Source organism: Stylophora pistillata, chromosome 12 (assembly GCF_964205215.1).
Source record: "Stylophora pistillata chromosome 12, jaStyPist1.2, whole genome shotgun sequence".
Classification (NCBI taxonomy): domain Eukaryota; kingdom Metazoa; phylum Cnidaria; class Anthozoa; order Scleractinia; family Pocilloporidae; genus Stylophora; species Stylophora pistillata.
In genome coordinates, this window is record NC_142530.1 from 1,210,569 (window position 1) to 1,232,530 (window position 21,962).

Genomic DNA, 21,962 nt, shown 5'->3' on the forward strand with positions numbered 1-21,962 from the left:
CTTGGAAAGTTAGAAAGCATCAAAAGACCCTTTTTGTTTTTCTCTCTCTCTAGGGAACCAAGGGAAATGCTGGAGGGATAGGTGTTAGAGGCCCTCCAGGCAAGAGGGTAGGTTTGTTGCTTTACAAGTTAAAGGATTTCAGACTTTTGTCAAGTCACTTCTGAGGTTTAAAAAATTCATGATTTTGTTAATTTAAGGGTAAACAAGGAAGGTCAGGAAAAAGAGGAAATATTGGTGAACCAGGAGCACAGGTGATCTGAATCAAACTTAAATGATTCCTATTATTAATTATTGATCCAAAAGGTTGAGACAGCAGAAAGCAAATCGTTATCTTCAAGAAGAGTACGACATTTTTTAACATAAAAGACATGTTTCGATGTTACGAACATCATCGTCAGTTACAGAATATTTGAAAAACCGTTAAGACTATGTAACAACTAGGCGAAACATGCATAATTTATTATGATTAAGCGACAAAAATTACATATTTGAGTGAGTAACAAAGTGTTGGAAAGAATATAAAGCTAAACGCATAAGCATCATGTTGACATGATGAACTTGTTGGTTTAAATTAGGCTTTTCCCAGTTTATGTGCATAGTCTCCTTAAGTTTAGGTAAGTTGAAATTTAGTAGGGGCGGAATCAAGGATTTCAAAACGATCTTGACATCAAATTAGTGTTTACCACGTTTAAATTAAGAAATCTTTTCTCAGTGAAGGATTCTGTCCCTAGAGAACTTTGTTCACGTGTGGTTTATTTATAAATTTACTTGTGCTTGCTGTAGCGCTTGCTATATTGGTGAAACTGGTCATCATTTTTCCACATGCATCCGTGAACATCTCTCTTCAGACAAGTCCTCACATATCTTCAAACATTTACAAAACTCAACTCAGAAAGTTGTCGTCATGCAATCTTGCTCTGCGGATTGTTTTGAAATCCTTGATTCTGCCCCTACTAAATTTCAACTTAAACTTAAGGAGGCTATGCACATAGATTGGAAAAGGCCTAATTTAAACCAACAAGTTCATCACGTCAACATGACGCTTACGCTTTAGGCTTTGTATTCTTTCCAACACTTTGTTACTCACTCAAATATGTAATTTTTGTCACTTAATCATAATTATTCTGCATGTTTCGCTTAGTTGTTATATAGTCCTAATGGTTTTTCAAATATTCTGTAACTGACTATGATGTTCGTAACATCGAAACGTCTTCAAAATTAAAAAATGTTGTACTCTTCTTGAAGATGATTATTGATCATTATTAAAGTATTATTATGAATAATATGAATAAATTCCCCGCAGCTTGGGGTGAAGCCAGCTGGACATTGGTTACAATGTGAAAGACATGTTTTGTCATGGCAAAACTTATGTGAAAACTACTGAAAAAGATTTTTTCTTTTAGCTGAAAAAGTTTCCATGCAGTTACTAAGTATGTAAACCAACCACAACTGAAGGCTTTTTTAAAAGGGGGATTAAAGTGGGTTCATGTTATCCTCAAGAAGAGCTAATCAGAGTACAGAATTCTCAAATTAGACATCCAACAATAAAGGGTAATAAAGATTTTTGACAATTAACCTATTCATTAATTCATGTCCTGCTGTGACACAGGGCAGCCAAGGAGAAGGTGGTTACCGAGGAGCAGAAGGAAGAGCAGGTGAAAGGGTAAGAAATATTTTGTAACCCGTAAATTTGCCACTGATAGTGCATGAGTTTTGGTTGATTGTTTCCTTGTTTTTTTTAATCACTCCTCGGCACATGTTTAAAATTAGCTGACTGATAATTAGGTGGGAGATAGTTGTTAATCTCATTGTTAATCTCATATTAGTGAGATTTAGTTAATACCTTGTCATTGCATCACAGGGTGCCCAAGGTCCTCCAGGTGCTGATGGTTTATCAGGAGCCAAAGGTGACCAGGTATTTTGGAGAAATATTTATAAACTTAATTGGCAATTTTTTTTGTATCATAAGATCATATCAGGAGTTAATTCCTCCAGTATTTTCAGAACATACTTGAATGAAGACATTAATGTTTAGAAATGGAGTATAATTTATCTGGATGAATTTAACTTTCATGTTTAGAATGTAAGTATTATGAATCAAACAAGTTATCATCACGCTATTCAGGAAAATCCTGAATTGTGTTTACTCTCAACACTATATATATATATATATATATATATATATATATAAACGTAAAAAAACCTTTTTCCTCGAATTGGAGAGTGCTCTACAATCATGGAGCTTTGTAATCAATTGTATAGGAAAATAGAAATTAAAACTTCAGGTTGACGGTGCGGAAACCTGTGAACTAGTGGGATCGTACTTGCTGAACCAACTACCAGAAGACATCAGAAAATAAATAGGCTTGTACAGGGATGATGGCCTGGGTGCATTCCAGGAAACACTGAGAAGGATCAAAAAAATCAAAAAAGATATTTTCAAAGTGTTCAGCACCAACGGCTTGAAAATAACTATTGAAGCAAACAAAAAAGTGGTCAACTTTCTCGATGTCACTTTGAACCTAAATGAAGGATCTTATGAACCATATACAAAGCCTAACAATGCACCTATTTATATGCACTGTGATAGCAATCATCCACCTTCCATCCTAAAGAACATTCTCCTAGCGATCAATAAAAGGCTTAGCGAAATCTCATCGGACAGGGTATCCTTCGACAAAGTAGCACCCATGTATCAGCAAGCGTTAGAAGCAAGTGGCTATAATCACCAATTAAAGTTTGACACAACAACTTAAGACCAGAGGAGTACAGAAGGGAGAAAAAGACACCGAAATATAACTTGGTATAACCTACCTTTTAGTAAGAACGTTGCTACTAACGTGGGAAGGAAATTTTTAGGTATCGCAAAAGAATCCTTTACAACAGGGCACCCACTAAGAAAAATTTTAAATAGGAACACTTTGAAAGTGAGCTATACATGCATGCCAAATTTGGGAAGAAAAATCAATGCCCACAACAAGTCCTCCCTCGCAAATAATTCTCAATCATAATTCTCAAAATTTGGTCTACCAGGCCACAGTTGAAAGTCCCACGGGAACCCACTTAACGTACATCAGCCTTACTGTGAACCAATTCATTTAAAACAAGATTTAAAAACCATACAGCTTCATTTAGAAATGAGAACAAAAGGAACGCAACAGAGTTAAGCAAATACATCTGGTCCCTAAAGGATGCTGAAATGGAGTTTGCCGTGACCTGGAAAATAATGGCTCGCGCCAGGCCGTACTCGAATGCAACAAAGAGATGCAATCTTTGTGTAACAGAAGAATTTTTCATCACATGCAGAACAGGAGCGGGCACCCTCAACAAAAGGAATGAACTGGCAAGTGCATGCTGGCACTCAACTAAATACTTGATAAGGCATGCTTGAACCACCAACTTATAAAAGGATCGTCAGTCAACCAGTATTTTATGCACCTGACGAGAGAAGAGTACCAGAGCCTTTCGAAACAGTTCTGTAGTGCGAAGTTTTAATTTTTGTTTTCCTATACAATTGATTATATATATATATATATATAAGTATTCTTGATGATTGATAAAAATTGACAGAACAGAAAGTAACAATTAATGTAAACCAAATGTAGAACAGAATGGAATCGAACAAAGTATGGAAGTAACGCATATGTTACTGTCGGGGAAAATTTACAAAATGGCTGAGCATATATATGTTCATTTTTGATCCACAGGGAAATCCAGGTGATCTTGGTGAAACAGGAAGGCCAGGGATAAGGGTATGTTACTTAAATGTAAAAAATAACTGTAATTCAGGTGCAAAGAGAAGGTTCACTTGATTTGTTATTGTGCTTGTAGTAAAATTTCTATTTTGTCCTCACAGGGATCGCAAGGTCCAGCTGGCAAACCAGGAAGACCTGGTAATACTGGAGCACCGGTATGCTTTGTTAAGCATTTTCAATTAAATAATTATTGGCATAATTATCAATAGGCAAAGAATGTGCTCTACTAGCATTTATGTCTGCCTTTTTAAATTCGTTCCGACGAAGGGCTAACGCTCGAAACGTCAACTTTTGTAATCGTTACGGTGGCCAATTTACCACTTCAACTTTGTTGATATATCCAAATTATCTCGTTACTCCCACCGACGCAGCCCCAAACATTTTCTTTCGAAACTATCAGCCTTTATTCATTTTTAAATTACAATCATACAAGAACACTATACTTGCAATACTTACATTAAACATTAAACTACGCAGAATTCTCTATGTACTGATTGCATTACAATACTTAAGATATGGTACTTACAGTACTCTTAGGATACAATTAACCTTTGTAATACTTACCTTGTACCACTTTCACTATTCACAGCATGATACTGAAAACAAATGCACATACTTATAACCAGATTATTTACAAAAAAGGAGAGAATTAATCCACAAAATATTAACGATTGCAAAGGAAAAAAAGGCTAAATTGCAAGTGGGGTAGATAATGCGTAATTGCTTGAAAGGAACCCAAAAGTACAGCATTTAGCAAACTTGATTTTCAGTGACTTAAGATCAGGATAAGGCGAGAAGAATATAGCCTGCAAACAGGCTCACATTTCGAGCTCCAATAAGACTTGCTGCACAAGTTCAACATGGGTAGCATAAATGCTATCATGCATGGGATATGCAATTTTTTAAATTCTCTTATTGATGTTTTCAGGGTCAAGCAGGAGATGATGGCCGACCTGGCGCAGTAGGTACTCCTGTAAGTATTAAATAACTACATTATCTAGAAGCATCTTTTAAGATATGGCTGGATGCGCATAGTTTTTTTTTTTTTTTTAAAGAATGTATGGATCTTTTTCCACTTCTCTAGCTATCACAAGAGCAGACTACGAACAGTTCCTCCTTTTTGGCAAAGTTGCCAAAAAAGTAGAGGAAAAAAAGGAATTGATGTTAGCATGCCAGAAAGAACTCTGTAAATAATGATAATAGGGTGCAATGGGGTCCAATTCAGTCTGTAATCATACAAGTGATTACAAGTCTGGATGAAAGCAAAGCTGGAGTCCAATTTTTGGAAATTCCTTAGTTTTGTAGGTGAAGTGCTTGTTGCCATGGTTAATGTAATCAATTCTGGGATTGGTGGATTTAGCTAAGTGGACTTAATATGATTGGTCGATTGATTACTTTAACTGTCTGCTTACAAGTGTCTGATTACAGGTGTCCAATTACAGTAAACTGTCTGATTTAACACTGTCCAATTACGATATAACAGAAAAATAGGTGAAAATAAAGCAGTTCATGCACCAATCACATTTGAGGAAATTGTAATGGTTATGATTGAAGTAGTAATAATTTAATCCAGTGATTGATAGCTAATTGTAATCTTGACTGGCAGCTAAAATGAAGCAGCAAGGAGTAGTATTGTTCAATTTATGGCATTAAATATTTGAATTTTTTTGTATATCAAAAGGGTGTTGGATCAGTTTTTCATTTCACATTTAATTTTTTTCAATTCAGGGCCCTCCAGGTGCACAGGGTATCCCAGGATTCAGTGGAGCCAAAGGATCTATGGTAAGTAGTAACAGTTCAAGTTTTAAGAAAACACATTTCTTATTACCCAGTGGACATTGTCCACCATCTATCATGAACTAGTAGCCGTCCACTGCCCCAAGGAAACTGTCAGCTAGCCTCTGGCTATTGTTCACCATCCACTAACCACTGTCTACTGTCCACCATCTGCCATCCACTGTCCACTCCACCATTGACTGTCCACCATTCACTTTCTACCATCCACTGTCCACAATTGATTGTCCACCATCAACTGTCCACCACACATTGTCCTCCATCCACTGTTCACCATCCACTATTCCAAAAATTCATAATTGAAAGTGTAGCTCTTCTGCACCTTGCTATTTAAAGTTAGGTAATCACCACTCAAAGGGATATGAAATGGTGTGTTTTTTTTCGTTATCAGGGAAATCCAGGACGAGATGGTGCTCCTGGTGCTCGGGGCTCTAGAGGAGCGAAGGTGAGGAGTGCTAAGGAGGATGTGCAATTATAATGTTCAAGTGGAACCCTGATCTAATAGTCTTTATTCCTCTTTTTTCCATTTATTTGTTTAATTCCCATGCTAAAATAAAAATTTATAAGGAAGCATGATAAGCTAAGTTAAATGCAGTTAAACCTGCTTTTAAGTGATACTGTATTAAGTTGTCACCCTGTCGGATGTCAAAGTCCTGATATTTGTAATTTCCACTTCAATTCGAAGTGGTCACCTCTATTTCTTTTTTCGTGGTCACCCTTTACTGAGTCCCAATGGCCTTTTTGTGTTGTTCTTCACTTGTATTGAACTCTGTCACTAAAGTGCAACCATTAAAACCAAACTAAGAGTAATCTTTCAAGTAATACATAATCCATCTTAATTTCCCAATACAAATTTTCGTAGTATTTTCAGCAGGTTTTTGTAAATTAAGTGGTCAATTATGGCAAAGCATGCCACCATAGTTCTGATGAACTTGTATTAAGCAGTGACCTCGTGGTGCTTTTCCCATGATAAGGATAAAGGAGCACACGGAAAGCGATAAAAAATCACATTTTTAAGCATTTCAACACATCTCCTTCTTGTAAGAACAAATACTCTCCTTCTTGTTTTAGTATTCTGGATTCTGCTAACAACTCAATTGATTTAAAACTCAATTAAAGAAGCTTTTTATATAAATAAGATCAAACCTGAACTTAACAAACGATTACAGCATTATAACACTTTTCTAACGTTCTAGTTTACACCTTTGATGTTTTGGTGTCACGTTGTAATTAGTACCCGCTTTTGAATTTTATCATATTGTAAAGAATTTATTCATCTACTTGTATACTATATAATTGTTCACACTCAGTTACTCATTGACTGAAGATGGCATATGCTTGCCGAAACATGTCTTTCGAGAAAATTATTAACATGTAATAGCATGATTTCGAGTGCAATTTGGTGTAAATAAGCACATGTAAAATTTTTTAAAGACTACAATTTTGTTGTCTGTGAAAAATGTACTTGTGCTTAAAACAAATTACACTCAAAATCATGTTATTAGCTGCTATCCTTATAACAAACTCGTTCTCAGTCCCCTTGCATTTTGGTAGAGCTGACTCAATATTGATTCAGAAGTGGTATAATTTACTGTTTTGTTACCAGGGTAGCATGGGTTCAAGAGGTCAACAAGGAAAGCCGGGAATCCCTGGAAGAGAGGTAGGTACTTCCTTGAGAAGTTGCGTTTTGATTTACTCCAAGGGCCTGACGCCCTTATTTTCACAAGAAAATTAATTTAACTATAAAATAATGGCCCGCTTACCTTGGTATGTACAAAGTACACGCGTGATGAAGGACTGACTGAGGAATGTTTTATTTCAGGGTCGTCGAGGAGAAAGAGGAGAACTGGGTCTTCAAGGACCTGCGGGAGAACAGGTAAACTTAGCACCCAGGAAGCGTATATGTGCTGGTTTTAATGGGCTGGTTACCAGCTTGTAGCCTCTACACAAGGTCATTGTACTTCAAATATACATGTAATTAACAGGAAAATAACAGGAAGTGATTATACCATTTCTATTTTAGGGCCCTGTAGGAAACGTAGGACCGACTGGTGTACCTGGTAATACAGGAAATCCGGTGAGTTAGAGTGTTAAACAACATGTATTACTTGGGAAATGTTTATGGTTTTTGTTCGCAAAGGTACATGCGAGGGGCATAACAGTTTTTCAGAGAAGAATCTTATTAATTAACTTTGAGCGCTGAAGGAGAGGCAAAGTGAGAAAAATTGTAATTCATTCAAGAAAGGATTTTTGAGGGATGAGGAAAACAATCCTCTTCAATTAACGCAGCATGGAGAAGTTTTTACAGAGTATCGCTCGAACTAAGAGAGTATCGCTCATCCCCAAGATTGACCAGCATCTAATTTCTCGTTACAATATCACTCGTAATAAATCAAATGTAAGGTCACGAGAATAAAGGAAATGATCACCAACTAAGGAAGTGGTTAAACGAATTATCTTAGTGAGCACCTTAAGAAATGTCTAGAGAACTGTATGTAGGATGTCGGTGCATGTTGATGTTTGGGCAAAAAGGGTTAAGCTTGATCAGAAGGGCTGGCACATTTTGCTATTTGTGAATTATGCCCTCCCCAACCCCCTTGCGGTGTCACAGACGTTTACATTCTTGTAACATTGAACTTTGCTGCATTGTCTCATCGGTCGTTTTTGAATATTTCTCTTTTGTCAGGGTGTACGAGGAGAGAGGGGAAAAGATGGGAGGGCAGGAGAAGCGGTAAGATGAGTTTCGTTTAAATCACAAATTACATGAGCGTTTTTCCCAAAAAGCGCACACTCGTCTGTACTTTGACAAGATTGTTGCATTTTGGTTTTATCTTGTTTCTGCTTCAAAGATACAATTTGCTCAAGATAGCTAAATGTCTCTAAGCTCAAGCCAGCAGAATTTTGTGTGAACCATTTTTCGATTTTTATTTCCGGCGTTTAATTCAGTTTTCACTGGTGCTGTCTTTTTAGTCTCTTTTAGGTGAAATTCATCAATTTCTGCACTCGTTAGTTTATTCATTATTTGTTCTAAATTATGGTTTATTTTGCAGGGTAACCGCGGACAAGCTGGAGAACCCGGACCTATGGGCGCACCGGTATAATATCACGAATAGTCCCTTTTACAGGTGTGGGCTTGGTGGCCAAGCCTTTGAACAGGAGTGAGGCTAAAGGTGACCCTGTTGTGATAGAGACCTGTATCTAGTTAGCATGATAACAAAGTAATTTGCATTTGAAAAGCAGCAACATCTCTATCATAACAAGGTCACCCTAAGCCTCACTCCTGTTCAAAGGCTTGGCCACCAAGCCCACAACTAAAAAGGACTATTATGTGACCTTTTTTTCTTTAAATCCTGCTAATCAGGATCTGTCATTACCATAATGGTGTGTTTTGGTGGTTGTAGGGTCCAGTTGGAGTTCCTGGCGAAGATGGAGTGAGTGGAGATGATGGAATACCGGTAATGAGAAGTAATTCTTTTTAATTAGTTTAATAAACACCGAGGCAAAGTAGGCCCTGAACGTCGACCTTCGTTAAACACGTGACTCCTTTTCCGAGAGAAACTGGTTCGTAATGCGTAAGAACGCTAGAACCTAAGAAACAGCATTTACTGTAATGTTTGTTGTTCAATGAAATAAGTAAAACTCTGATTATTGATTTATTTTAGGGAGACAAAGGACCTGAAGGGAAGCGAGGAGCGACAGGCTCGTCGGGATCACCGGTATGTTGTTATGTAGACAGAGAGGATATGACAAGGAAGCAAAAAGAACAAGGGAACATTGTTCTTTCGCCAAACTCTCAGAGCTAAAATTATGAAGACTGTGTTTTAGACAGAGGCAAGGATTGATTTCGCGTTCTTTTGGGTGAAAAGGCTGTGGTTTTTTTCTTTTTTCGGTATCTGTCGTGGAGAAGAAGAAAACGTTTAAATAACAATTAATCAGCACAGTGAAACACTATAGAGGAAAGAATGTACCAAAATGAAATGAGGAAAGTTAAGGAGGGAAAAGCTTGACTCAAACAGCGTGCAACAATCTTGTAAAAAAAAAAACAGGGTTTAATGTTAAGATGCAGGAATCACGTCGGGCAATCAGAATACAAAAAGAAATATACTAAGAGACCAGTGAGAACTGAAAGTTAACCTCTGTTACAGGCCTCAAGCGCGGGAAACTTTGAATGACCAAGTCACGATTGTTTTTTTCTTTTTCAGTTTTGAATCTGCTTAGTTTGGAAAGTGGAGTCAGTTTTCATGACCAATTACAAAGCTTCTTTAACCAAACCCAAAGCAAGCCTCTTTACTTCCGGCGTTTATCTGAAAACTGCTCCAAGAAAAGCGGAAAAACATTACATGATAAAACGCTTTGTCTACTGAGTGTCACAAAACCAAAACTAAAGCAATCATATCGGGCCAATCAGAACTAAGTACATGTCAAGGAGCCAATGAGAAGTAAAACAAACAGATTAAGTGCGGGAAAACGCGGGCGACCAAATCGCGATTGGTTTTACTTTTAAATCTGATTGGTTGAGAGAATGGCGCGAGATTTTAAACCAATCACAAGTAAAGCAGAACCAAAGTAATCGTGGATTACATTCGACACCCGATAGGAGTTTGCTCCAAATGTTTCTAGTCTAATGCTCTCCATGCTTATTCTTTTATTCTTTTGTTTTGTTAGGGTTTCCCAGGACTTCCTGGTAGACCTGGTGCCTCCGGGAAAAAAGGAGAGCCTGTAAGTGTTTTTGTCGATTAAGATCAATTATTTAACAAACTACATTGAGTTTTGCAATCGAGATACAATGTACTGATGAAAACCCTCACTCAAAGGAAAATGCTTTTTGTTTTTCCACGAGAGTGAAACAAAGAAACGAGGAATTTAACCTCAGATCTTTGATGGTCTACCAGCGTGCAGCGGGGAGAGAGCTTCCGACAAATGCTGTGCATACTTCTCGGATCAGCAATATAAAAAGTATTATGGGATAAGTAAGAAAGCGGTGATAGTGTAGAGAACACTCGGATCTCGCCGCAGTGGCCCTGGTTTCAGTTCCCGGACAGGCGTTACATGTGGGTTAAGTTTGTTGTTGGTTTGCATCCTTGCATCAAGGGTTTTTCTCCGTGTCTTCCGGTTTTCCTCCCTGAAATGAATTTGAAATGAAACTATCGTTTCAAATTCCAATTCGACCTGAAAACAGTAGACGAGAAGAGCCACCTCGTAGAATGTCCACTGCTAAATTCCCATTTCGTTTTCATTAAAGATGGCGAAGTTTGAGCTTCGTCGTCAAATAAACAGCGATGTTATTTGTTTTGTCTTGAGCGTGGCACGACGATTCAGCGAGAGTCCTCCACATGGAATCGAACCCGTTACCTTTAGATTTTGTGCTCATTGAGTGAGCTGCAGGAAACTCGATGTTGAGTCAGGATAGAGTTTAGTTTCGTATACAACGTGTTCAACTGCCAGGATCAGCAATGAAGATAGCGTTCTGTGGGGGGATGGAGTGAGGAAACTGGTAAATTTTGAGCTTGGTAGTCGAGTAAAGAAAGATGTTTCTCGTTTTTGTCGTGGGCATTAGACAAAGAAAACCATGTAGGTTCCCACGCGAAATGAAACCCCAGACCTTCGGATTCCGCGCTCCGAAGTTCTGCCAGTGGGCTACAGAGAACTCGGTGATGAGCTGGGGCAATACTGTTTTGGTTAGCGACAAGTGGAGAATAGGATACGAAGGAGAGTGAATTATATCAGGTTTTTTTCTCTATAGGGATCTCCTGGTGCGGCTGGTCCTCCTGGTTCTGATGGAAACGATGGTGTTGGGGTAGGAAAAATGTCCAATTGGTGTCTTCGATTTGAAATGCAATCTTGAGGGGAAAAAAAGTTCCTGAACAAGAAGGTTTTTTCTTTTATTTTTCGATAGGGTTCGGATGGGGTTCCTGGAAGTGTTGGCCCACCTGGGTTGCCTGGACCAAAGGTGAACTTTATTTTGCGTAATTGTTAATGAGATAAGATAGAGCGGTTTTCGATTGATTTTCTCGAGGAACCTTAGAGTTGTCTTACGTGGTCTCGAACTTTGCCTACCTTAGCATCTTAGGTCCAACAAAAGAGCATTATACATTTTCTCATGTTAAGTTTGGCTGCTTCTAGTGTAGTGGTTTTAGTATCTTGCTGAGACCTAATGTGAAAATTACTCTCCAAGGGACAAGATGGTACTCCTGGAACTCCTGGACTGAGAGGAAAACGCGGCGATCAGGTAAGTTGTCTGATGTATTTTGTTCGCAAAGAAGGGATTTGCGAATTCCCTCATGTGTGGTATGTTTCATTTTGGAAATTCTGTTGGTTCACTTGGAGAACAACACTAACATCAATATTTTCCTAAGTGATTTGTAGTGTAGCTTAAACTTGATCTAATTCAGTTTAAGTAATATTTTTACCTGTCTGAGTTGACCGCCATTGCTTAGCTTTCAAAAAGTAAAAGCGATTGTACTTTGTCTCATACAGGGGTCAAACGTTGGGCATGCGTAAGTGGATCAATTTTGACCGGCTGCGCGCCAATTTTCTACCTAATGTTGTGAAGAAATACCTAATTACCAACCGGTGTAACCCAAACTTTCCGTAAAAATTCGAAACTATTGTGTAACTCAGTAAAAAGAAGTCAAAACTGGAGAAAATGACAACTTAGGACTTTTTGAAGTGATAGTTGATTTAATTTAACTGGTATTCTGTTAATTTTACCATTTGTTTTGAGCTTTACCGAAAACATTATACGTTCCTAAAACACCGTGACTTGCTGGCTTGTGTAGTTGTTTGTATTCCTGTTTTACATCATAAAGTTTCATCTGAGAGTCTTGAAGCACGATGTCGAGTCGCTTCTCAGACTTTACAATGTTAAAATATGAGGAGACGTTCGACCGCCTGGTTACTTTTGTCTTGCAGGGATTACGAGGCCCCGTTGGCTCGCCAGGCACTCCTGGACGATCTGGAATGCCGGTTTGTACCCACGCGTTGCTAAATTGTTCGGGAATCAGTTTTAATCGTGATTGCAAATGACCTCCAGGTGGATCCTACGCGATGGTCTAGAGGGTCAGAACCCCCTTCCCTTCCCCATCAGATCTGTGAACTTCTTTACAAGTTGTCTAATACCAAACTTTTTGCTACGAAAGGGTCGTGTTTTGCTTCTCAACTGGCTGATTCACATGCTTGTGTATGTAGGTGTGGGCGTGTGTGCGTGAGTGTGTGTGTGTGTGTGTGTGTGTGTGTGTGTGGGTGCGTGCCTGTGTGTGTGCATGTGTGTGTGTGCAGCTGTGGGTAAGAAGGGGGTAGTAACAATGGCCCCCCTCCTCCCTTGTGAACCACTTTTAATGGACAGGTGGTTTCTGTCTCACTGATGTTTTTTGATTTTTGTTTTTGTTTTGTTGCAATTCGATGTTTTAGGGACAAACTGGACCGCGGGGACAAATCGGTTTGAAAGGAAATGTTGGCGAGAAGGTATGTGGTATAATGGTGGGACTGATCACAATCAAATAATGGTTGGAATTTGTTTTTTCGCTTGTTTGTCGTCTTTGTTTGTCATGTTTGTATCCTTTTCCCTCGTGTTTTTTTTTTTTTTTTCTAATTTGGTTTTATCAATAGCCCATTTCCTAATTACCCTTGGCCTCATTTTCAAAACGAGGTCTGGTGCTCAAGCATTCTTGTGAAAGTGAGTTTAATTTGCATGTGAATGAAAACTTATTATCAGATGAAAGGATGAGCACCAGGACTCGTTTTGAAAATGAGGCCAAGGGTAATTCGGAAATGAGCTGATTAAAAATGGAAATTGGCAACAGTAAAGAGTTAAAAAGCTGACGTTTCGAGTGTTAGCCCTTCGTCTTTCGCTCTGACGAAGGGCTAACACTCGAAACGTCAGCTTTTTAACTCTTTGCGGTGGACAATTTACAATTTCAACTTAGTTGATAAATCTAAATTACCTTGTTACCCCCACCGACGTAGCACCACAGTTTCTTTAGAAACATACCTCCTTTTTTTCTGTTTTGTCTTTTTTCCTTACTAAATCTTGAATGTTATATATAAAAACAACTACAACACATGGTTATGTCTTGTTTAATCCGTTAACATGACAATCGAATTCCGATGTGCAAGTTGGAGCCCATGTTTGCTCGTTCCATCTCAAGGATTTCTAGGAAGCTCTTGATTTTAGATTTTTTCTGAATCCAAAGTTTCTCTTCATTATAGGGACGCAAAGGAGACGAAGGGCCACTTGGTTCTAAAGGACCACAAGGTGGCGCGGTAAGATTTGAATGTTCTTTAGTTCAAGCTGAATTGCCTTTTAACAGACTTAATTTCACAAACTTCATCAAGCAGCACTTGACTTTGGATCTAAGGTTTGGAGCCGGTGTAATTGTGGGCAAGACACTGTGCCCACACTCTGCGTGTGGCAAGCTGTACGACAATCTTCTCGACTTTACAGGGAAGCATGTTCAAGAAGCAATCTAATTTTTGTCTGGCATAGAAACATATGAACGTTTACCATTTTACGGCAGTTTGAATAACCAAACTGTTCGAAAATTGTCCAGTCATGGTCGTCGCCATTTTAAAAGCAAATTAGTAACCTGGCCGCACACGCAAAATGGCGGGAATGACAACATGCAATTCACAAACAGCACTTGTTAATACATTGTTTGTATTCTTAGGGGGATTCTGGTCTCGAAGGTGAAAAAGGAGGCGTGGGCAAACCGGGTGACCCGGTAAGTGATGAGGAAAAACCTGCTTGTGAGTTTGTTTTTTGGCCCTTTGCTCAACTTAATATAATAATTTCAGAAAAAAAGAAAACATTGCGATGTAGCTGTCCCTTAAGGTCGTCCCGTCAAAGGTAGTTTATTGGGTGTAAAGAAAAAAAAATCATGCAGCTCCTGAAAACTAACGGGAAGTTTTCTAAAGAAGGCATACGCAGTAGTTGGGTCCCTGCAAGATCAAGACTTAAGATAAAATGTACACAGACGCCTGGAATGGAAGTCCGTTTGTAGGGTCTTTGATTGAATAATCAAAAAGGACGGTCGAGATTCGTGCGAACTGGCTGGCTACTGATTCTCTAACTGGCTGAGAAGTTGGGAGAATATGCGCTTGTTGACAGAGTGGAAGGGCCAAACGGGAAAATTTTTGGCTCAAGGTAATGATGTTCGGCCCGAGCGCAGCTTTTACTTTTGGAGCATTGTTGTCGGGGCACTACTGGATTGTTGTTAATTTTCTCCCACCTTATCGTATTGTTAATGTAAGGAAAAGTTTCATTTGTTAATCCATGCCCGTGTTCTCTTATTTATTTTTTATTTATTTATTATTTATTTATATATACTTATTTATTTATTATTTATTTATTTATTTTATTTATTTATTTTATCTTATTTATTTTATTTTATTTATTTTTATTTATTTTATTTAATTTATTTTATCGTATTGTTAATGTAAGGAAAAGTTTCATTTGTTAATCCATGCCCGTGTTCTCTTATTTATTTTTTATTTATTTATTATTCATTTATATATACTTATTTATTTATTATTTATTTATTTATTTTATTTATTTATTTTATCTTATTTATTTTATTTTATTTATTTTTATTTATTTTATTTAATTTATTTTATCGTATTGTTAATGTAAGGAAAAGTTTCATTTGTTAATCCATGCCCGTGTTCTCTTATTTATTTTTTATTTATTTATTATTCATTTATATATACTTATTTATTTATTATTTATTTATTTATTTTATTTATTTATTTTATCTTATTTATTTTATTTTATTTATTTTTATTTATTTTATTTAATTTATTTTATCGTATTGTTAATGTAAGGAAAAGTTTCATTTGTTAATCCATGCCCGTGTTCTCTTATTTATTTTAAAGGGAATCAGAGGTTCCTCTGGACCACCTGGTCAGCCTGGAGCTCAGGGACCCCCTGTAAGTAACCGCTTTTGTGCTACTAATGTGTATTGCTTGCAAAGCAGTTTGTGCGACGAAAGCTTTGCGATGCCAGAATGGCTACAAGGGACACCTGATGGGAGACTTGTGATAGACCGAAACATAGTGTTTGCAGAGCGAACAGAATTTTGTGTTTTGCATAACTAAACTAGGAAACAAACCAGGTGATATTTTCAGGAAAACTTTTTCTCTCTGTAAATGACAAACAGAGAGTTTTTACAATGCGTGCCTTTCAATACTGACAAACTAATAATATTATCAATTACTACAACACACTCAACAAAGGTTTACTAAAGAAATTGAAGCCTTTCACAATGTTACCTTGACTCATGATTTTTAGAGAAGTGCTATTTAACTGTACTTGGTATGCTGTTGACCATCTGTCTCTTAAAAATTTCCTCTTTTTCTACCAGGGACCAGTGGGACTTTCAGGATCGCCTGGAAAACCAGGACTTAACGGTGTAAAGGTATAATTTTTCTACGTCTTTGCTTTACCGCAGCGAAAAGCTGAGATTAAAATGAATTTTTGGTTTCGATATTTAGAACAACAGTTTCCCCATGCTTTTATCACTTGGTAAGTTTTGCGGTCTCCTCTTTTTTCATCTCACCCTTGTTGTTTAGAGTAACAGATTTTGAGAGCTTTAGTGTTAGCTGGAGAGCTTTATTGAATTCATCGAATTTTCTTTCTTCTACTCTTTTTTTTTTTCCCTTTTGTAACCACCCTGGAAAATTTTCGTTTTCCTTTCCCAACTGAACCACATTTCCTTTTTTTTTGGAAAAGAAATTGATTAGAAAAACAAAATCTAGAAACTTTATCTCATTAAAAATTTAAATACCAAACTAACTTCACATTTTGATTTTACGTAGAAGCATGCAATTAGGAGTTTTTTTTTTAAATATAAATCAAAATTTCAAGCCAGTTTATTATCTCGGAAGCGTTCGGACACTCGAGGAAGACAATTAGTAAAGGAAGAAACACGAGTGGCCAAGCCTTCTTACTTAGTAACCAGGCTTTTCCTGAACTCCTGTGAAGATCGCCAGTTTTAAAGTAGGCGTGGTGAATGTGAAAATTATTGTTTGATTGATGTGACAGGGTGCACGTGGACCTGTCGGAAGAAGTGGGCTGCCTGGGCTTCCTGGACAAGTGGTAATGAATTTGTATTTTTTCCTGTCGTTTCTTTTTCTTTCGAACTTTAGCAGGCTATGTATCATTTCGTTGCGTCCGTTATCAGTTTCAGAATGCCAGTAATGATGCCCCGATATGGAAAGCTAAATTTTTCTACGTCACATATTACGAACTTTGAACACAGCACCTGTGGTCGTGTAGCGTTGTTTTGGTTACTTTTTTTCCTTATTATAAAACGTTTAGCTATCTATTCTTCTTTAAATTATACTCAGTAATGCAAAGGGGTCCAATTTAGCTAAGGCTGATTTAACGGAGGGTTATTTAATAAACTAGTTATATATTTCCACAATGTCAACAACAAATGAAGTTTTAAATGAAAACTTAAAACTTCGATCAATGAAGATCATCGTTTAAGCTCTTGGCGATCTTCCCTTTCCTAATTGCAGAAAAGCTAGATAATTTAATTTTTTTCCTGAATTTTGGAGTGATGTTTCGCCGTTTTCATTTGATACCAAGGTCTTCAACTGTTTTGCCACATTGCAACGCAAAAAGCATCGTGAATTTTAGCAGAGAGCAACCGAAGATGTTTTTTTTAGGTGTTGTAGGTGTGAAAATTGCGTGGGTAACGAAAATCTTTAAAGTCAGTGTTAGTTGTTATTCGTCTGTTTTTTAATTATCTTTAGGGATTGCCTGGTCGAGATGGAACCCCTGGAGTCAGTGGTGCAGACGGGCGTGTGGTAAATATTCTGATTTTAATTCAACAGAAGACTGTTGATAGTTCCGAGGAGCGGGTGCTGTCGGTGGTGCTTGTAAATTTGTTTCTTTAAAAGCTTCAATTGCTTATAAGTCACTTTGTACAAAAAGGTTAGAAATGACCAGAAAAGTTTGTAGCCAAAAGCAACCCTTTATCCTTCTCAAATGTTGGTAAGCATCCCAGGAATGTTTAAAAGAACTGCATTAATTTATAGTCAAATATTTGTCTGCGATTTATCAGAGCTTCACCGAGAAGTCACACGCGTGAGCACCAGAGCGAGCTTTCTCTTGTCTTTCTCCTTAATTGCGTGCACGCTACTAACGCAAGTGTGATACTGTCGTTTATAGAATTCTCTTGCATATTTATTCGTCAGGGAAATCTTGGGCCAACCGGACCCACGGGCCCTAAGGGTGATACTGGGCGCGAGGTTAGTGCATCTCCTATCAACTGTTGTAAACTAAATCGTAGAGACCTGGAATTTGAGCGTGGGTCGTGAAACTTTGTGGCAATTGACATTATGCCACGTTCCCGCGAACAGAGAGCGAGAAAGACCAAAATCAGTTGAAAGTGTCTCCTCGGTTTGATTTCACTTGAGGATGACAATCGGTAAATTCAATACAAACAACAATTATAAACATAGCGAAAAAAAGCAAACTTTTAAAGTTAACCAGATATTCATATTTTTAATTAACAATTATTCCACGAGCGCGCGTTGGATATGAGATGATAGATAGCCAACGAGGTGCGTAGCGCCTCGTTGGCTATAATCATCTCATATCCAACAAGCGCGAGTGGAATAATTGTTTTATTAAAAAAACGTCCCTAAGATAATAGACAAATCTTCTCGACTTTATTTTGTAAGAAACCGGATGTTACAATGTACAGATATTAGATTATGGTATATTGGCTTATATACCATAATGGCTAAGCCAATAAAAAGTCTTGAATTGCATTACCCAATGATCCAGTTTTTAATAATCGATATTATTTGATTGATTATTGATTTTGATTTCTAATATTTAGATTAAGGCAATAGTCAGAGAATGTTTAGAAATACATTTGATAATAAAAATTAACGGTAAAAAACTACGACGTTTCGAAGTCTGCATGACCTCATTATCATTTACTTGATAATGAGGTCATGCAGACTTCGAAACGTCGTAGTTTTTTACCGTTAATTTTTATTATCTAAGGCAATAGTACCGTCTATTTAGAACTATTACGATGGTAGTCTAATCAAGTTAACGTGTACTTCCTGGGCCCAGTTGTTCAAAGGCCGATTAGCTCTAACCCAGTGTTAAATTTTAATCCAGGTTTCTAAATTTCTCTGATCAAAAGCCATTTTGGGATAATTTTCCTAGTTCTTTTTGGGACATTCAATCATCAAATTGTAGACAAATGGAATTAAGCTGTATTTTCTTTCAGAGCTTTCAGATCTGAAATCAAATTTCACACTAACACAAGCTTTGAACAACACAGCTTTGAACAACCCGGTCCTGATGTTTATCATCGCAGAATGCGCTAAGTTTCAATGTTATCAATGATTTGATGGCCCAAGAACAAGGGTTTGCATCGTTGATATTCCCAAGATTGACTTCTGGAGTCGTAATGACTTTGGTAAAATTCCTGTGTTGAAATAAGAGAAGTGATATGTTATTATAGAATGGAGGAAATGCTTACTGCCTCGTTTCGAAGCCAAAAGCTTTGAAAAGCTTCTTTTAATTTAAAAGTGCAACGGCGGCAGAAATAGTTAATTAACATAATTGCATAAGAAGATCATATAATATTTGAGGACATTTTGACGTAGCCTCTAAAGGCCTCAAATGCTGAAATAACTTATGCTATTTTTGTATGTCTAGGGTGCTCCAGGCCCTCCCGGTCGCACTGGTCCTGAGGGGGCAGTGGGTGAAGCGGTAAGGTTCTAAAAATTGTTTGTGAAAATGTGAGATAAAGGTACGAAAAATTATTCTTTATGAGGTATATTTCTGCTCTGTACGCCCAACGAAGTTTGCACAGTTGTTGCTATCGCATATAGTTGATCCCTTTCCTGACAGAAAAATTTCAAATCTGCCTATGGTTTTTACTACTGCGTTGTTTTTACAAAGACTAAACTATCATGTTGACGGCTTTTGCTCTTTTCCCGCCAAAATAACGCAAGGTCGCGCCTTTGTATTGCTTCACTTTGTCGAAAATCTCGACTTCGCAGTCGTGCTTGTAAGAGAATCTAAATGTCTCTTGGGAATTGCTCACGCACTGTTCTTTTCTTGCAGGGTTCTGGAGGTGTTCCAGGATATAGCGGAAATCCTGGAGAAAGCGGCAGAACGGTAAATATGTGCCATATCGATTGTATGATTTTGCGGGGGCAATTCGAAACGGTTTAGAATCTTCTGAACGTTGTGACCCTTAAACGAAGACATGGATAGTTCTAAACAGAAAATGTGTGAAAAAGAGGCAAGTAGAAGTTAGACTAAGCAGACGCAAACTTCCTAAGGGGTAGGAAAATGCAAGTGATCAACTCGCCATCAGTAATTAAAAAAGTTTCATATGTTATAAGTGGAAGAGGTTGCTTTAGTTTGAAATGACACTTACAGAGTGCAGTAGAGAAAAACCACCTAAATCTTAGATAACTTTAAACACTGAATAGAAAAATCCTTTTGGAGAAACAAAAAGCATAACATAGCAAAAGAGAAAGGGTGTAATATTGTTCTTCCTGCGGAACGATTGTTCTTCGTAATTTTCACTAGGGTTACCCTGGTCCCCATGGAAGACCTGGCACAGACGGAGCAAAGGGTCAACCAGTAAGTACCTTGTAATGTGTTTTCGTCTTGTCACGAGTGTGGGACAACGAAAACAATTCTGATTCTCCCTTGAGAAATCGAACCTCAGACCTTCAGATTACGCGCTCCGATGCCCTACCACTGAGCCACCCAGACGCCTGGTGAGCAAGGCCCATTACGAAGGTCATATGTGGCACGCATCCTGCGTACTGCATACTGCATACTGCATACTGCATACTGCATACTCCTTGTTTCGTGCTCGTGACAAGACGAAAAACATATATCTCTATTTCTTAGCCGAGCTAAACACTTATTGTCTTTCTTATTCTTTTTACCTTGTAATGTGTTTAAGCAGTCACTAGGGCTTGTCAGGAAACCACATAATAACGTGAACTCTTTGATAAGACTCCTCACTCTTAAGCAAGCCCACCTCCCTCTCGCGATCGGGTGTGAAGCACTACATTGCCACAAGGTTCCCCTCTGTCGTTTCAATTTTAAACATATTTGTATTCTAGACCCTGTTTTAGGTTGCGTTTAAAATGTCTAAGGTTTTTTTTAACAAAGAAATGTGTGCGGTATTTGTTATTTATTTATTTATTTATTTATTTGGGTCATTGTTAAGAACTAAAACGCATGTTGGCTCTCGGAGATTTCCATGATACGCTCCCTTCAATTAAGAAGATAATTCTGTTTTATCAACTGAGTTGATAATGTATATTGGCCATCGTAAAGGGTATCTAAGCTGACGTTTCGAGCGTTAGCCCTTTATCATTCGGTGTGACGAACCACTAACGCTCGAAACATCAGCCTGGATACTCTTTATGGTGGCCAATTTACAAAACCAAATTATCTTGTTAAACTCCCTTACCGATGCAGCACCAGAGTTTCTTTAGAAACTACCCCTTTATCCCTTCTAATAATCCCCTTTTGATACGCCCCTTCTCTTGTAAGTGAGCCCCCTTCCAGTATGCCTCGCTCAATAAGCCCCCCTCTCTTTTAAGCTCCCCTCTCTTATTTATTTATTTTTTTGTTCTTTAATTGTGATCATTGTTTTTCCTATACGTTAGGGTGCAAATGGTTTCGACGGAACTCCGGGAACTCCTGGTGAGAATGGAGAAGGGGTGAGGATAACAAATATGAGCAGCGACGATTTAAGTTGATTCTTATGCCGTGTTGTGTGATACAGTCGAGATTTCCTGAGAGATCACCTTCACTAATTGATGTCCTCCACCTCTATCTTCCAATTCGAGCACAAAAGGTTTAACCAAAGAGCGCCCCCTTGTTTTCTCTCGTGGATTGAATGCAAAGATTTTTGGTGCTTACCCCATATAACTTCATCATTACTGAGCTTTTTTTACATTTTTTTATTATCCCACTATTATCTGATTTTATTTGTCTGCACTCTTATCGACAACGGCAAATTGGTCAAACGGATGGTCACATTACTGCCAAAAAAATGTCTGACCTAATTTGTATCTGTTTTGGGAAGCTTTTCCTTTGTGCTTCTTACTCAGTGATTGAATTTTAATAGTGATCTTCACTCTTGGTTGTGTTTCTGACCTGTTTTTGTTCGTGTACGTTGCCAGGGCAACCAGGGCGAGAGAGGGTCACCAGGCCCTAACGGAGTGGCTGGAGCTAGCGGACCGCCAGGGCCAACCGGTGAAAAAGGAGAAGGTGGCCCACAAGGGGAAACGGTAAGTATAAACGAAGCAACCCTAGCTTCCCTCCCTCTGGTGAGGCACTTATGTCCTCTTGTCCTCGTTCTTACCGTGCAATAAGAGGATGATCGTGGTCCTAATTTCAGATCAGTC

At 38.0% G+C, this 21,962-nt stretch overlaps 1 protein-coding gene across 1 annotated transcript in view; it reads left to right on the top strand.

Annotated features, from left to right (window-relative positions):
• The window catches only part of LOC111320822 (uncharacterized), a 54,620-nt gene that overhangs the window by 21,399 nt on the left and 11,259 nt on the right, over positions 1-21,962 (top strand). Inside the window, exons 20-53 of the mRNA XM_088739899.1 lie at positions 54-107; positions 198-251; positions 1,610-1,663; positions 1,862-1,915; positions 3,708-3,752; positions 3,857-3,910; positions 4,684-4,728; positions 5,484-5,537; positions 5,941-5,994; positions 7,156-7,209; positions 7,372-7,425; positions 7,573-7,626; positions 8,236-8,280; positions 8,600-8,644; positions 8,951-9,004; positions 9,212-9,265; positions 10,215-10,268; positions 11,293-11,346; positions 11,446-11,499; positions 11,725-11,778; positions 12,462-12,515; positions 12,960-13,013; positions 13,758-13,811; positions 14,216-14,269; positions 15,420-15,473; positions 15,908-15,961; positions 16,588-16,641; positions 17,304-17,357; positions 17,748-17,801; positions 19,234-19,287; positions 19,645-19,698; positions 20,119-20,172; positions 21,219-21,272; positions 21,738-21,845. Of these exons, the coding sequence (XP_088596025.1) occupies positions 54-107; positions 198-251; positions 1,610-1,663; positions 1,862-1,915; positions 3,708-3,752; positions 3,857-3,910; positions 4,684-4,728; positions 5,484-5,537; positions 5,941-5,994; positions 7,156-7,209; positions 7,372-7,425; positions 7,573-7,626; positions 8,236-8,280; positions 8,600-8,644; positions 8,951-9,004; positions 9,212-9,265; positions 10,215-10,268; positions 11,293-11,346; positions 11,446-11,499; positions 11,725-11,778; positions 12,462-12,515; positions 12,960-13,013; positions 13,758-13,811; positions 14,216-14,269; positions 15,420-15,473; positions 15,908-15,961; positions 16,588-16,641; positions 17,304-17,357; positions 17,748-17,801; positions 19,234-19,287; positions 19,645-19,698; positions 20,119-20,172; positions 21,219-21,272; positions 21,738-21,845 (1,854 nt within the window). The remainder of the gene's footprint in view (positions 1-53; positions 108-197; positions 252-1,609; positions 1,664-1,861; positions 1,916-3,707; positions 3,753-3,856; positions 3,911-4,683; positions 4,729-5,483; positions 5,538-5,940; positions 5,995-7,155; positions 7,210-7,371; positions 7,426-7,572; positions 7,627-8,235; positions 8,281-8,599; positions 8,645-8,950; positions 9,005-9,211; positions 9,266-10,214; positions 10,269-11,292; positions 11,347-11,445; positions 11,500-11,724; positions 11,779-12,461; positions 12,516-12,959; positions 13,014-13,757; positions 13,812-14,215; positions 14,270-15,419; positions 15,474-15,907; positions 15,962-16,587; positions 16,642-17,303; positions 17,358-17,747; positions 17,802-19,233; positions 19,288-19,644; positions 19,699-20,118; positions 20,173-21,218; positions 21,273-21,737; positions 21,846-21,962) is intronic.